Source organism: Rhinoraja longicauda, chromosome 6, assembly GCF_053455715.1.
Source record: "Rhinoraja longicauda isolate Sanriku21f chromosome 6, sRhiLon1.1, whole genome shotgun sequence".
NCBI classification, from domain to species: Eukaryota; Metazoa; Chordata; class Chondrichthyes; order Rajiformes; family Arhynchobatidae; genus Rhinoraja; species Rhinoraja longicauda.
In genome coordinates this window covers 81,436,458-81,453,608 of record NC_135958.1, presented here as the reverse complement: position 1 = coordinate 81,453,608, position 17,151 = coordinate 81,436,458, and the positions used below count along the sequence as shown (strand labels likewise).

The following is a 17,151-nucleotide window of genomic DNA, read 5'->3' as shown; positions in this document are numbered from 1 at the left end:
GGAGATGTGGAGGAAGGAACTACAGATGCTGGTTAGAAGGGTCTCCACCCAAAACGTCACCCATTCCTTCCCTCCAGAGATGCTGCCTGTCCCGCTGAGTTACTCCAGCTTTGTGTGTCTGTCTACAGCAAACATTACAATGTTTTGGATCGATTCATACAAGCCAAAAGGGCAACCTTCCATTGCACAGCAGGTGCACACTACATATTAAACACACAACTGACCCGTTAACATGGAGGCTGAGGTAGGAAGAGTGGTATGGACACACACAAATCCACTCTTCGATGCTAAGTGATAGGAGCAGAATTAGGCCATTCGGCCCATCAAGTCTACTCCGCAATTCAATCATGGCTGATCTATCTCTTCCTCCTAACCCCATTCTCCTGCCTTCTCCCCATAACCCCTGACACCCGCACTAATCAACAATCTATCAATCTCTGCCTTAAATATATCCATTGACTTGGCCTCCACAGCCTTCTGTTGCTAGGGTTTGCTAACGCCAAGCTGAAAGATGGTGTGTTGGTCAGGCATGAATCTGGGGTTGAATCCCTGACCCTCTGGCTCAGAGGTAAGCAGTGACAGACTGACTCCTTTTAGCTTTAATGCCAAATCCTGGTGAAGACAGACGTGCATGTCTGATCACTGGTGCTACATCCAGTGTGGACACAAGGATCTCAATGGCCTCCTGTGATGTAACCATTCTACCAATAGGTCTGAAATACACAATACCCTCACTCAGTCCTCACTCACACTGTGGCACTAGCTGAGAGAGGAGGCACTTCAGGACAACGTTTTCCACAGAGGGTACTCTGTAACTGGACTCAGGTGCCAGAGGAAGCTATTAAAGCTGACAAAATTGTAACCTTCAAGGCCGCACGATGGTGCAGCGGTAGAGTTACTGCCTTACAGCGCTGGAGATCAGGGTTCAATCCTGACTACAGGTACTGTATGTAAGGAGATTGTACTTTCTCCCCGTGACCTGCGTGGGTTTTCTCCGGGTGCTCTGGTTTCCTCCCTCACTCCAAAGACGAGCAGGTTTGTGGGTTAATTGGCTTCGGTAAAAATTGTAAACTGTCCCTAGTGTGTTGGATAGTGTCAGTGTACAGGGTGATCGCTGGTCGGCACGGACTCGGTGGGCCGAAGGGCCTGTTGCCGCCCTGTATCTCTAAACTAAACCAATACTAACCCTAAGAAGGATTTACAGGATACGAGCCAAATGCAAGTGAATGGGAGTGGCCCAGACTGACAGCGTTGCTAGCATGGACATGTTGGACTGAAGGGCGTGTTCCCATGCTGTGCACATCTATGATGTCACACCACATCAGTTCCTCAGTGATTGAAGTTCAGAGCCTGCACGTCTGACTCTGCCCTCCCTCCATGGGCCAGTCATCTAGTTGTCTGCAGACTCCGTGTGGGGACCACTGATTAAGGGGCATCACAACAACCCTGGATGAGGAAAAACAACCGTTAGACATGTTGCAGGAACTTCAAACAGACAGAATGTAATGCCAGTGGAATAAAAAGTCCCAGGAAGCCTGACAGAATAAAAATAAAATTTGATTTATTCCTTCATTGCAAATCACCGTGCCTGATTTTGCACTCTCCCTGACCTCTGCGTTCTAGTTTCGACAATGTGTTAACACAGATCCCACACGATGCAAACGAGCTCAGAGCTAAAGAAACACAACCAAGCAAAGAGCAGCCATCTTTGATATACATATATATTTTTTTCTTGTACAAAGTTACATTCAGAACCACAAAGGTTCATTAATAATTGGTAATAAATACTGAAATGGCTACACTGCAATATGAGCTATTGAGCTCACCATAATGAAGCCTTGGGTTTCAACAGAGAGCAATTTAACGCCGGAGCATTCAGTTTCCAAATTACAGAGCATTTAAAATACAAGATAAAGTGTCTAAAGAGTAAACTTACAAAAAAGATACAGACCATAAAATTTGTGTATTTTTAAAATAGGCTTGGAGAGGTGAAAATGTTTCTTTCTCTCAACAAAACTGTCAATAAAATTAATCCACTTCTGTTAGAGAAAAGAAGACATTTTAGTAGTGTGTATATAAAATGGTTCTGAGGTGTAGCACAGGTTGTTAACTTTCCCTGTCACAAGTGTCAAGAGTTTCTACAACAAATTGCATTATAAAAGTTTGATGATTCCCCCAAACACCAGAGTTTACAACATCTGAAATGAGTGCCGCTCTGGGTCAATGTCCTTTGGTAACGGTGATAACGCCCACATAGAAATAAATAGCTTTCTTTATAACCATTGCAAATACAAATTAGTTCTTTAGAATAGTGTTAGCATAATAACCCTTGGAAACTAACACTAGTTTCACTAAGGCAGCCTAAGTTTCTTGAAGTGACTATGATCAGCAAGCGCGTCTTTCAACAGTAGGAAGACCCAGTGAGGAAGGAGATACTTACCTCTCTCTCATCCCCACCATGCAAACTGAGGGACCATGGTGAAGAACTGACCAAACACTTTGCGGTGAAGAAATTGAAACCGAAATAAACCAAAATAAAACAACATGCAAGGTGTGTATCTCAGTCATCCAGTGGTGAAGTTGTCATTCAGTCATTGTTGAACATAACTTGCCAGATGATTAAGTGACTTCTCTCTGCCTTGGCCAGAGAAGGTGGCACATGTAGTGTCTCCCTGAGATCCTCAGTCTCTTCACTCTCGTCGCCTGCAGGGAACAACAAGTTTCAGAAAACTCTGGCCACAATAGGTGAACGTTTGAGAAGATAGCATGGATTTACACAGCAGTCAACCAGCCATCATGCCCGAATTGACCCACGGAGAGAGCTGCCCAGTCATAAGGTCATGTAGGAGCAGAATTAGGCCATTCGGCCCATCGAGTCTACCCCACCATTCAATCATGGCTGATCTATCTCTCCCTCTTAACCCCATTCACCTGCCTTCTCCCCGTAGCTCCTGCCACCTGTAGTCAGTCACTCTGGGGCTGGCTCTGTGTACAACACAGCGGGTGGTGCAAGCTTCCCCTCACGTTCCTGTCCACTTGATGATCCAAAAAAGCACAGGGTCTGGAGACAAAGACTAAACAATCTCCCCCATTTCAGGAAAGTGGACAAGTTCAGAAGGCAGGGGAGGCCAATTCACTGGATGAATTTAAAAGAGAGTTAGATAGAGCTCTAGGGGCTAGCGAAATCAAGGGATATGGGGAGAAGGCAGGCATAGGTTACTAATTGTGGATGATCAGCCATGATCACAATCAATGGGGGTGCTGGCTCAAAGGGCTAAATGGCCTCCTTCTGCACCTATTTTCTATGTTTCTAAGTTGTGGAAACATAGAGCCCACCTTTATTGGAGCTGGAACACCAGAACAAGGAGAGTAGCAGGCGACCGGGCAGGTTGGGACTGCTCTTATAATCTCCGAGACCATCCCAGATCTTTACCGCTGTGCCACTATCCCTGCCCATTCATCAATTTGGTTCATGTCCATCTGCCTGAATGACCAAGGCACCGATAAGAATTGTGAATAACCAGGGACCTCAAAATCCTCCTGAAAATCTGGAGACACCAGATGTGCTAAAGCCTGCTTATCTGTTCTAACAACCACATTCCTAAAGGATTCAAGTGGATTAATCAAACATGATCTTCTCTTTACAAACCGAGATGGTTCTGCTTTATCCCATTTCCCTTTCCAACGTGCCCTGTTAACACATCCCTCATCGTATCTGGCATTCTCCGCACCATGACCACAGATGACCAGCTCCCCCTTCCTCCTCTCACTCAGCTCAATAGTTTGCTCCTGTCCACACACAGGAACAACTGCGAAGGTCGATGACCAGAACACCCCTCATCTGTAAACGACCTCTTTAGAAACTCTGCGATGTAGATCACAGGGTCTCTGGGTTGATCAGCTTCAAGCTCCCCAGCTCTGAGTACTACATTTGATTAATACCTTGTTCCTTCTCTCTAAGACGTGATGTTGACAGTCTTGTGGGAAGGGGAGAAATCTCTGACAGATCTGCCAGCTCTTGCCCCACCCTCCCCCTCACCTCTCCACACTGGCCATCTCCCCTCTATCCCACCTTAACACAAAACCTCACCGTTCCATTTCCTCCACAGAAACTACTCAGCGGGTTAGGCAACAAGCTTTTTTAATAAGCAATTGTACGCATTTTCTTTTGATTTAATACCATCTCTAATTGCTCTGACCACCCCTTGATACATCAGTTTTCCTTCTGAAACAAAATTCTGATAGTTTGTTACCGAATTGATCAGGAATCTCACTGATTCAAGATCTGGCTCGTAGGATGTTGATCCCTGCATCTCTGTGAACTCACCAGCCACTGTCCTGCTGAAACTCACTGGGCAATATGCTAAACTGCTGGGTAATATCTGAAAATGAACTGCATTGTCAATGTGTTGATGTGTTACAGAGAACAGCACAAGAACAGGCCCTTTGGCCCACAATGTCTGTGCCTAACATGATGCCCACACCACCTCTCATCTACCTGTGTATAATTCATATCCCCCATTCCCTGCATATGCTTACTACTTGGAATAACACCCTATAGTCTGGAGAATCTGCCAACCTGGTCCCAAGGTGGCAGATGAAGGGAGTTTTTGTGCATGTTGGAGAAACACAGAATGCTCAGGAGAAGCTTCTTGCCTTGCCCAGCGGGTCCTGTTGGGTGAAACAATGAACACACTGGGTCCTCACCCATCCTGAAGTCGATGTAACCTTCTCCACCGCTCATTACCAGCACTGACAGCACTGGAGACTGGCCAGAGGAATCAGAGGCTGCGGGTCCTAATTTTTCAAATGAATGTTCAGCATCAAAGGGTGAACCTAGGGCAAGACCAGACATCGGTCACAAATCACCACAAACAAAGCCGCTGATGCTGCAAATCTGAAATAAATGCAGAAAATACTGGGAAGACCCAGCAGGTCAGGTGGCAGCTGTGAGAAGGAAACCAGTTTGACTTTCAGGTCTGTGACTCTTCATCGGAACCAATGAAAAATAGGTCAGTCCAGTGGCCGGGGAAGGGCGATGTTTGGGACTAGAGGGGGAAGTGCAGCGGTGATCAGGTGAGCTTTTATGTAACACAAGGCTGCCATGTTCCCAGACAGAAGAGGAGCTGGAACAACGCAGGAGGCCACAGGCAGGAAGGTCATGGCGGGCGTGCACGCACCCAGAAGTCCAGGGCTCCTCTGGCTTTCTGTGCAGCTGCATCATGAAGCCAACTGATCCTAATGGCCAACATTACTCCACCTGATCAGAGCAATCACTCCATTCACTGGCCATCCCGTCTCCTCTGCTCATCCCTAAACTGCTGGACCTTCTGCAAATGGCTCCTGGACTTCCAATCACGAGACCTGTCAGTTAGAATTGGTCATAACATTTCATCTACCATGATCCTCCCTCCACACTGGGGTCTCTCAGTTCACATGGGATGCTGGGAGAGCAAGCTAACTGGCTAGAGAATTGACCATGGAAGGAAGCATTGGGTGCTTCTCAGGCTGGAGGCTTGTGACGAGAGTGTGCCTCGGGGATCGGTGCTGGGCCCATTGCTGTTTGTAGACACAAAATGCTGGAGTAACTCAGCGGGTCAGGCAGCATCTCTGGAGAGAAGGAATGGGTGACGTTTCGGGTCGAGACTCTTCTTCAGACTGATGTCAGGGCACGCCCCATCCAGCTGCAATGGGATTCCATGCTCAGCATCATGTTTCACTGGGACAGAGGGTCACCTTCCTGAATCAGAAGGTCCAGGCACCCGGGCAGAGGCCTCTAGGTGAATGCTGTAAAGCAGCAGAGACGGACATGCACGCCAACACTGCTGTCGTTTTGTGCCACTGTGGCCCTGCCTATTCTACAGCCAGCACGCAACAAAACACTTCTTGCTGCACCTCGCTACACGCGCCCATAAGCTAAACTCCCAGCCAAATGTGGAAAGAGTGCATTGTGAACGTTTAATGCAGGGGATTTAGAAGTAGCCCCTCCACCAATATTTCTCCTGAAAAACAAAATATCACGTCATTATCACACTGCTGCCTGGTGGGCACTTTAAAAATATTTAATACAATGGCTACAGTTTGTTTAAAAAAAAAAAAAGTACTTTAAAATAAAGTATTTTGGGACTTTCTGAAAGGGTTAATATGTGCGCAACATTTAATCTTCATAAAACAAGTGCTGAAAAGTAAAACTCTTCTGAGCAATGACAGATTAGATATCGGGTGCATATTACTTTGCATTTTTAGGTAAACGTTCTGTCTGATATATGAAGAACGAAGGCTTCACGTAGGAGTGGCACCTGTGTCAAGCCTCCCTTGACCAATGCGGTATGAATATTGACTTCCCCAGCTTCTAGTAACCCTTGCTTTCCCTCTCCCCCCGTCCCCCCCTCACCCTAGTTCTCTGAACAGCTTCACTGACCTCCCGATTCACTTTATTGTTTGTATGCCTCGTATGCCTATGTATCACCTTCCCCATAGCCAACAATGAACCATTCTACATTTCCTTGATCAACATCTGCGTTGATGTCATTTTCACACCTTGCCCTTCCATACCTCTCATTTCCCTCTCCCCTGACTCTCAGTCTGAAGAAAGGTCACCCATTCCTTCTCTGCAGAGATGCTGAGCTGCTCTGGCATTGTGTGTCTGTCTCCCATGCCCTTGAAGCCGGTGGAGACGGAGGTTGGGAGAACAGACTGTTTGATGTCACTGACGTGCATCCTTTAACTGCTCACCTGGAACTGCCACAAAGAACTTGACAGCGTCTCGGTGCCCGTGGAAGCAGAGCTGAGCGTGGGCCATGGAGCAGTAGGGGATAAACGTGCCAGGGGTGATCTTGTCACTGTTCTCATCGCCATACACACGGATGACATTTCCAGGACGGTTTCCAGACCCCCCTGACACCTTGTTGGCTGCAGACAGAGAGAGAGAGAGAGAGAGAGTGAGAGAGTGGTCAGAGGGAAGGAGGCACAGGTCAAGGCTATAGCAACGTATTTCTAGGGAAATAATAAAAAATACAGGCACAATTACGGCAGTGTTGGCTCAAGCTGAAGCAAAATGAAGAGGTGTTAAAGTAACAGCGGGGCTTGAAGAACTGTGGCAGCCGAGGAATCCACAGAGCATGCTGGCTCCTGCCGATGTGGGAGGACATGGGTGATGGAGGATGTTTAATGCCAAGCGGCCACCCCTTGTGCCAGTGGGGCACCATGCCACCCACGGCAAGAAACCGCTCCCACTGCACACTCGCAACAACCTCTCCTCCCAAAGGGTCGGACGCAGAACCTCATCACTGGAGCAGTCAAATTTATTGCTAGCGTTTTTGAAGTAAATTGATGTCGATCCTTCTGCTTTAAAGTTGTTTTATTAAGGTAGAAACTTCAATTGTAGCAGTTGTGTTCAAGTAGAACATGTGGACTCTGTGCGCGGTGACTCCGACTGCAGTGATCAGGGGAAGGAAAGAACAGGAGGATGCCAGTCCCTCAGAGATGTATGTCTCCGTCCCTGCAGGTCCCACGCAGCGTGAACATTTCACCCAAACCGCAGACAAGTAGAACACCCTTCACCGTGAGCAGCCAGACACATTTAGTCCAGTTGAACAGACCAAGTCTCTGCTCTTGCAAAGCTTCACAGTACAGATGCTCCCCGGCTTACGATGCTTCCACGTGCCATATCTTGACTTTGCGATGGTGCAAACAGCAGCGACCCGTAGCGAGCCGCCGCGCGCCTCCGGCCACGTGATCACTTGTATTACAATGCATTTTCACGTACAATATCTTCGGTTTGCGATGGGTTTCTCAGAACAGAACCCCATCGGAAGTTGAGGAGCGCCTGCATTTAACTCCGCCACATTGGTCCATCTGAAACAAATACCCTTGGTTAGGCTGCACAGAACAGTTTGTGTTGCTGCCAGGATTCTAAGCACTGGGTACAGACTGTTCTGCAGCTTTGTAGAGGGCAGTAAAGTCCTTCTGCCCAAGTACCTGGACACTGCCCCAGCAGTCACATCTGCAGCTATCCCTCCATCAATGAGCGTCAGCACACAGTTCCACGCAGTTGATCCCACTTCACGATCACATTCCTTCTGCTCAGCCCCTCTCCGGCTACCGTGCTGAAGATTCACCTCTGCTGCAAATGAACGCACAGCCGGGACAAGGAGACAGGCGAGATATTCCAGCTCGATGCAGGGCCTGGGAGGGTGATCAACTGTGAGACTTTCCAATGCACCCAATCGCAGCATAAACAGGAACTTGGCGGCCACATCAACACAAAGTGAACAGATGAATGCTCAAAGTTAGTCACAAAATGCTTTGTGTCCAAAAGTCTCGACCCAAAACGTCACCCGTTCCTTCTCTCCAGAGATACTGCCTGACCTGCTGAGTTACTCCGGCATTTTGTGTCTACCTTCGATTCAAACCAGCATCTGCAGTTTTCTTTCCCACAGATGAATATTCGCTGGATTGCTGACAAACTTCTGCAGATGAACACACACAGTGTACAACGATGGCCATTTCAGTCTCCCAGTGTGGGAAGCTCCTGCATTTTATTCATGTGATTCAAGATTGTAAATTGAACTTTTATAGATCTGTCCCCACAACCCACGATACACAACAGAATGACACTCACTGCATCAGTTTATGGAAGCAGATAACAAGCACATAACCCCAATTTTGTTAAATTATTCATTTCATAATTTGGTCTTTCTTAATTGGATAGAAAACCAATCTGATAATTGATCTTAATAGAGAAATAAAGGTCAAATCTGTTAGCAAGATGTTTTAGTAGAAGGCTGAACATTAGACACATTCTCCACACCTATGGCCATCCTGGAGTTTCATCGTATTAGTAAATGGAACGGCAAGTTTTTGCAGGTGAAGAAATGAAACACAGGCAGAGCGTTGCACAGCTTCAGTGAAGAAACATGGAAATGAAGATCCTTAAAACAAAATTAAAAGCACCCTTGCGGACAAGGGATGGAACATCTAGTACTCAGGCTACTGTGACCATTCAGCAAACATACATACTGCCGCATTGCAGTGATCAGCATCAGGGTAACATTTAGACACAAGAGAGAGGGGAGAGGAGGCCAAACATTATCAATCAAAAAGCCCTGACTGCTAGAACAGCCCGAGACAGAGGTTCTGACGGTTTGATCTGCACTTACCCCTCAAACCCAGTAAACGTCCCTGGTGGAGGACGACAGCTACAGTGAGGAGAGGAGAGGAGAGGAGAGGAGAGGAGAGGTGGCAAGGGGGTGGTGGACAAGTATGACATTAGAGGAACAGGATTAGAACCCACCACTCACATCTCCAGCCTGAACTTTACTTTTTACATGAACAAACAGTTTTAGAACAAACACAAGTCTTACGCAAACATGAAAACCTTTAAACAAGATTACACTGCCTGTTGCACAGACAGCTCGAGCTACCACACTTAACTAAGTGGATGGTGAGTCTACAACAGTGTTCAGTCCCAGCCTCAGTAACGACACTTCACAGGGCGATCTGTTTGTATTTACTGGGTTCCATGAGAGTCATTTTGATAATCAACTTTCAAGAGGAAAGAGGCAATCACCAGTAACAATTCTGGCATTATACCAGCGCTGCAGCGGGTGGAGCTGCTGCTCACAACAACTACCACCCGGTACAACCGTGACCTCGGGTGCTACCTGTGTGGAGTTTGCACGTTCTCCCTGTGACCGCGTGGGTTTCCTCCAGGTGCTCTGGTTTCTTCCCACGTCTCTCACACACGTGTATATTGGTAGGTTAATTACCCTCTGTAAATTGCCGCTGTGTGTCGGTTAGTGGATAACTTGATAACAACATGAAGGGAATAAAGTTGATTAGATTAATGTCAACAGGTGGTTGATGGTCGGCATGGACTGGGTGGTTTAAAGGGCCTGTTTCCACACTGCATCTGTCTAACTATCTCAAACACAATGTTTCACGAGCACCAACTCATTGGTTTAACATGGACAGCCTTTAAGTGCAAACACGTTTAACTTTAGTTGCTTTTAATCCTCTTCAATTTTGTGGCTTTGTCTCCAGGGAAGGAAGACTTCCTCCAAAGGTTTTGAAGCTAAAACATCATCCCTTTGCACATTATTTTCATGTAAAGACTAAACCTTGCACAAAAATATAACGATTAAGCAGTGGTGTGTGTGAGTGTGTGAGTGTGTGTGTGTGTGTGTGTGTGTGTGAGCAGTCCCAGAATGAAAAGAGCTCTGACTCTATTTGCAGAGTGAGCTGCCAGAGGAGGTAGTTGAGGCAGGAACAATAACAGCATTTAAAAGATATTTGGATGGGTACTTGAAGAGGACATGTTTAGAGGGATATGGGACTGGCTTAGATGGGTCGGCAGGGATGAGTTGGGTCGGCAGGGATATGGCCAAAGATGGGCAAATGGGACTGGCTTAGATGGGTCGGCAGGGATGAGTTGGGCTGAAGGACCTGTTTCCGTGCTGTGTGACTCTGAGGCAGAGTTAGTCACAATCTCCTGGAACTGTCGGCCGAGCTGTAAGACATGAGAAGTCACAGGTCAGGGACTCTATCTGCAGGATGGAACAAGTGGGTGAACAAACGGAGTGGCGATGGGGTTTCCCCACTGACTGGTGCTTGTGATCTAGGTAGCGAGGAGCAGAGACACGAGTTCAGACACGAGACACCCACACCGGGAAAGGTAGCGGACAGGGGCTGCTCATCCATGAAAAGGCACCACCTCTGGGAGAAGTAAAACCACCCAGTTAAAGCACAGAACAGAGGTATTACCTACCTGACAGGGACTCCAGCATTCACATTTAGGCATGCTCCACACACTCGTACATTTGCAATGCAGTGAGTGCGCGATGAATCACAAGCACGACTGCTTGTACAAGACATGCTAACCTTAACCGATAACCAACACTACCAGTGGCACAAGTCAGTCTGAAGCAGGGTCTCGACCCGAAACGTCACCCATTCCTTCTCTCCAGAGACGCTGCCTGACCCGCTGAGTTACTCCAGCTTTGTGTGACTACCAGTGGCACAGTGGGTAGAGCCACAGCCTCACAGCGCCAGAGACACGGGCTCGATTCTGACCTCGGGTGCCGTCTGTGTAGAGTTTGTACTCTCCCTATGGACGTGTGGGATTCCCAGTGTTGCTCCGGTTTCCTCCCACATCCCAAAGACGTGCGGGTTTGTAGGTTAATTGGCCCTCTGTAAATTGTTCCTAGTGTGTAGGGAGTGGATGAGAAAGTGGGATAACGCAGAACTGGCGTTAATGGGGGATTGATAGTTGGCGTGAGCTCGGGGGCATGTTTTCATGCTGTATCTTTAAGCTGCAAGTGCCCAGGGGAGGTACAATAAGAAACCTTCCTCTACAGGTAGCGTGGGCCAGATGGAAGCTTGGTCTGTGGAGGAATCAGAGCTGACCCTTCCAGCTGAGCATGTGGGGTTTCAGAAGTTCATATGCATCAGGAGCAGAATTAGGCCATTCAGCCCATCAAGTCTACTCTGCCATTCAGTCATGGCTGATCTAACTTTCCCTCCTAACCCTATTCCCCTGCCTTCTTCCCATAACCCCTGACACCCGCACTAATCAAGAATCTGTCTATCTCTGCCTTGAATATCTTCACTGACTGATGGCCTCTGCAGCCGTCTGTGGCAACGATTCCACGCCGGGATTCCAAGCTGAAGCAGCATAACTGGGCATAAAGGGAGGAATGCCTCTCACTGTTGAGGATGGGCAGGTCTTCCTATTCCCAAGAGCTCTGGGGGAAAGGCTTGGATAGAGTGGATGTGGAGAGGATGTTTCCACTAGTGGGAGAGTCTAGGACTAGAGGTCGTAGCCTCAGAATTAAAGAGTTCTTTTAGGAAGTAGATGAGGAGAAATTTCTTTAGTCAGAGTGTGGTGAATGTGTGGAATTATTTGGCACAGACGGCTGTGGAGGCCACAAGTCAGTGGATATATTTAAGGCAGAGATAAATACTTGATTAGTGCGGGTGTCAGGGATTATGGGGAGAAGACAGGAGAATGGGGTTAGGAGGGAAAGATAGATCAGCGAATCAGATTGACTGTCGGAGTAGACTTGATGGGCCGAATGGCCTAACTCTACTCCTATCCCTGCTGATCCTGTGACCAGGCGGCAAGGTGGGCGGTGTACCGGCGCTGTGCTGACGGCCAGCTGGTTACTCACTCTCTGTCAGGGGGATTGAGATGATGACGCCATTACCCGTCCCCACCCACAGGCGGTTGCAGGACACCATGAGAGCCGTGATCCGCACAAACGAGAAGCCCAGTTTCCCAGTCCCTGCAAAACAAACCCCAACAGAAACATTACACTTGCTGAACACCCCAAAGACAATAACTCCGACACGGTCCCTCCCCTTCAAGGAACTTTTCCACCCAGAGAGTTGTGAATTTGTGGGATTCTCTGCCACAGAGGGCAGTGGAGGCCAATTCACTGGATGAATTTAAAAGAGAGTTAGATAGAGCTCTCGGGGCTAGCGGAAACAGGGGATATGGGGAGAAGGCAGGCACAGGCTACTGATTGTGGATGATCAGCCATGATCACAATGAATGGCGGTGCTGGCTTGAAGGGCTGAATGGCCTCCTCCTGCGCCTGTTTCCTATGTTTCTATTTTGCAGCTCTGTAGGACGGGTCAGGCTGCGTTTGGAGCGTTGCGTGCAGTTTTGGCCACCTCATTACAGGGAGGATGTGGAAGCTTTGGAGAGGGTGCAGAGGAGGTTTACCAACGTGTTGGACGAGAGAGTTTTAGCCACAGGAAGAGGTGGAGACATTTGTATTGTCAGAGGTTGAGGGGAAAACTAATAGAAGTATAGAAAATTGTGAGAGGCATAAATAGGGTAGACCATCTGAAATGTTAAATACTAGAGGGCATTTCTTTAAGGTGAGAGGGGCAAAGTCTAAAGATGTGTGGGGCAAAGTCTAAAGATGTGTGGGTCAAGTCCCACCCCCCCTCCCCCATCCACAGAGGGTGGTGGGGGCCTGGAACGTGCTGCCGGGGGTGGGGGCTGCTATTATAATGGCGTTGAAGAGGCTTTTGGACAGGCACATGGATATGCAGGGAATGGAGGGATATGGATTGTGTGCAGGCAGATTAGAGTTGGTGTTGGCATCATGTTGGGCACGGACATTATGGGTCGAAGGGCTTATCTCAAGAAGACATCTAGACAGGCAAGGCATGGATAGACATGGATCTAACGCACACAGATAGATTCAGCGAGTAATACAACACAGAAACAGGTTCTGTTCCCAGGCTGCACTGCTCCATGTTTCTAGTTGAAGGGACAAACACAACATGCTTGTATTCACTGGAGTTTAGAAGGATGAGAGGGGATCTTATAGAGACGTGTAAGATTACGAAAGGACTGGACAAGCTAGATGCAGGAAAAATGTTCCCAATGTAGGGGGAGTTCAGAACCAGGGCCACAGTCTAAGAATAAAAGGGAAGCCATTTAAAACTGAGAAAAAATCTTTTCACCCAGAGAGTTGTGAATTTGTGGAATTCTCTGCCAGAGGGCAGTGGAGGCCAATTCACTGGATGAATCTAAAAGAGAGAGTTAGATAGAGCTCTAGTAGCTAGTGGAATCAAGGGGTATGGGGAGAAGGCAGGCACGGGCTACTGGTTGTGGATGATCAGCCATGATGGCGGTGCTGGCAGGAAGGGCTGAATGGCCTCCTCCTGCACCTGTTTTCTACGTTTCTGTGAGGTTATGTGTGGAGTTAGGGCAGCTGTGGGATGAGCAGTGATCTCTCACCGAGCATTTTGCTGACGTACGGCTCGATGTCAACATCCTGCAGGTGCTGGTAGGTGTGGACGTGGTAGAGGCGTAGGGTAGAGTCCAGACGGATGGAAACCCACACACCGTCACCCACCCAGGCCAGCTGTCGTACTTGGCTCTCCTTCCGAGGGTGGGCATCAAACGACTTCTGTCCGGGTACAAGCAGAGGGTTCAGCTGGAGCACAATCACCTTCCCAGTGTCCCACTGACAGTGAGATACATAAGCCCAGCGTCACAGTAACCCCTGGGTGGTGCAGCAGTCACTGCCAACACCGGTTACTTTGATTACTATCACACAGAAATACAGCATTTACTCCTTTCTCTTGTTGATAGGAGGTGTAGAGAAAAGGGAAAGATACTTTTTGCCTCCAATATTTGTGGCAATTCGAGTTATTTCAGATGATATTTTAATACATAGTGTAAATTACTAACTTAAAACAAAAACAAAAAAATCAATAGACTAATAAATTGATACAAACACCTTAGATTGGGATATATGCACAAAATGCCACCCGGTCACATCCCCATCTATGTAGAAAGGAAATGCAGATGCTGGTTTCAACCTAAGATAGACACAAAATGCTGGAGTAACTCAGCAGGTCAGTCAGCATCTCTGGAGAAAAGGAATAGATGATGTTTCGGGTGGAGACTCTTCAGACTGAGAGACAAAGGACAGGTTATCTCTCATTTCCCTATCCCCTGACTCTGTCTGAAGAAGGGTCTCGACCTAAAACGTCACCTATTCTTCTCTCCGGAGATGCTGCCTGACCCGCTGAGTTACTCCAGCATTTTGTGTCTGTCTTTAGACGGCTTAAAGCAGCTTGTGCAGTTCCTCCCTACACATAGGTGGGATATGGCCGGGCAGCTTGCTTGTGTGGGCTTTAGTGCTCAAACAATGCCAAGGCTGTGCTGAGCAGATACATCTTGAAAAGGTTTCTCCTTTTCTCGATCATCGAGTTGAAAAGCAAAAGAATTTGTAACTTGAGCCCGAGAATATTTGACACGAAGGCACATTTTAATCCCGATAATTCAATCTGTTGCAGCAGGTTTATTTGAATTCTAAACTTTGAAGCAGATTACCTCAATTTTCATGGCTTTGGGCTGTATGACGTAGATTTTATTCTTGTAGCCACACCAGACTTTATCGTGCACGACTGTCATGCAGCGGATGGAGTGATGCGGCCGCCCAAAGTCCAGCAGGTGATAGTTGGTCAGGTCCCACTGGCCATCTGCATACAAACACAAAGGCTGTCAAAATACAACCACCCATGTGGAAAGTTGAGGTGCAGGTAAAAGTCTGTCTGTAACACAGTCTCACTCACAGCAACATTATTACCCTGTGCAATCATTCACATAGAAACATTGAAAATGAGTGCAGGAGGAGGCCATTTGGCCCTTCAAGCCAGCACCGCCATTCATTGTGATCATGGTTGATCATCCACAATCAGTAACCTGTGCCTGCCTTCTCCCCATATTCCTTGATTCCACTAGCCCCATGAGCTCTATCTAACTCTCTCTTAAATTCATCCAGTGACTTGGCCTCCACTGCCCTCTGTGGCAGAGAATTCCACAAATTCACAACTCTCTGGGTGAAAAAGTTTTTTCTCATCTCAGTTTTAAATGGCCGCCCCTTTATTCTTAGACTGTGTGGCCCCTGGTTCTGGACTCCCCCAACATTGGTAACATTTTTCCTGCATCTAGCTTGTCCAGTCCTTTTATAATTTTACACGTCTCTATAAGATCCCCTCTCATCCTTCTAAATTCCAGTGAATACAAGCCCAGTCTTTGGAATCTTTCCTCATATGACAGTCCCGCCATCCCGGGGATTAACCTCGTGAGAGATTAACATCTCACTCTCTCAAAATTGTTCACTATACATCGCACAGGAGGTACAGAAGCCTGAAGTCCCACACCACCAGGGTCAGGAACAGAGGCTTTCCTACAACCATCAGGTTGTTAAACCGACCCGCACAACCTTAATGCTGCCTCTTGCACAACCATGGACTTGTTTTCTAATTGTGCATTTTTACAATAACGTCTTGCTTTCCCACCGCTGCGGTCATTTTCATTATCTTGTAGAATTGTGTGTATAATTAATGTCTGTGCTGTCTCAGACTACGTGCCTGTGATGTCACTGCCAGCGAGGTTCTCACTGTACTTGTGCACCTGACAAAAGAAATTTGACTGGACTGCGTGCTCAGCTTAAGAAATGTTAATGGTACACCAACCATTCCCTCTCCAAACCCAGGCCATCCTCATTAAACAGCAACTGTCACATTAGGGCAGCACAGTGGCACAACTGGTAGAGCTGCTGCCTCACAATGCCAGAGACCCGGGTGCTGTCTGTGTGGAGTTTGCACGTTCTCCCCTCCCACATCCCAAAGACATGCAAGTTTGTCGGTTAATTGGCCCTCTGTAAATTGCCCCTAATGAGTTGGGAGTGGAGAGGAAGTGGGATACAAAGATCTAGTGTGAACAATGGCCGGCATGGACTCTGTTGGCTGAAAGGTTTGTATCCATGCTGTATCTCTGACACTAAACTAAGCATATCTTCCCCCTGGACCTCAAGAACTCTCCCCTCAGGTTCCCGGTGAGATGATCAGCGGGAGAAACATAAACTGGTAATGCAAGTGATGGGAAGTTCATATGAAACCACCTCAACACAGTAAAGCCATCGTAGTTGCCACACTGGATAAATGCAGGAGTGTAATCAGGTACAAATGATGCATCCTCTGTTCCAGATCAACAATTGCCGTTTAATCCTCAACCAATTTGAGATGGTTATATCTCCTGGAGACTAGATGTGCGTGCGGTGTGGAGCTACATCTGAACATTTCACATTTTGTACCTTAAATGTGCGAGTTTAATTGCAAAACATGTTGTCCTGGATGGAGAAGGGGTGATCAATTCCCGACTGCCTGGTTGCATACAGACCTTCCTCATTGACAAGAGGGACATGTAACTGTCAGCGTGGCATCTTACCTATTCCTCTGTGAAAGATTGCCAAGGTTCCATCAGCTAACGCCACTAATACTCTTCCTTTTAAATGTCTGACAAGAGAGAAAAAAGGTTGAGCAGCAACATCAAATATCACAAAGTTTATTTTCAAAAGAGAATTAGTGGCAAAGAGTTTTTATGATATAGTTTCTCTTTAAACTAGAAATAAGGATTGCCGATTGCAACTGGAGAGCTGCAATTTGTTGACAGCCCATCTCCGCGAGTGCTGATGGTGTTGGGATGACTATGCCGAAGATCAGCCTTGTCCTACACGCCCAGCACCGCTGCTCAAATAGTGGAACCACCTCACACCAAAACCTCGCTGCAGGCGTTGGGACGTTCGAGCTTGGCTGGAGAATTGGATCTCCTCTTTA

General features: G+C 47.4%; 1 protein-coding gene across 8 annotated transcripts in view; it reads right to left on the bottom strand.

The window, feature by feature from the left end:
* Positions 1–1,703: 1,703 nt before the first annotated feature.
* Positions 1,704–17,151, bottom strand: part of LOC144594668 (C-Jun-amino-terminal kinase-interacting protein 4-like) — a 130,363-nt gene continuing 114,915 nt past the window's right edge. For 6 of the 8 annotated variants that reach the window (XM_078401496.1, XM_078401498.1, XM_078401497.1 and 3 more), the window contains 8 exons: positions 16,763–16,830; positions 14,861–15,009; positions 13,757–13,928; positions 12,171–12,284; positions 9,162–9,200; positions 6,736–6,912; positions 4,708–4,836; positions 1,704–2,703 (listed from right to left, as the gene is read on the bottom strand). In XM_078401496.1, the coding sequence (XP_078257622.1) occupies positions 2,588–2,703; positions 4,708–4,836; positions 6,736–6,912; positions 9,162–9,200; positions 12,171–12,284; positions 13,757–13,928; positions 14,861–15,009; positions 16,763–16,830 (964 nt within the window). In that variant the 3' untranslated portion in view covers positions 1,704–2,587. The remainder of the gene's footprint in view (positions 2,704–4,707; positions 4,837–6,735; positions 6,913–9,161; positions 9,201–12,170; positions 12,285–13,756; positions 13,929–14,860; positions 15,010–16,762; positions 16,831–17,151) is intronic. The other 2 variants (XM_078401499.1, XM_078401503.1) reach the window with 1 other exon arrangement.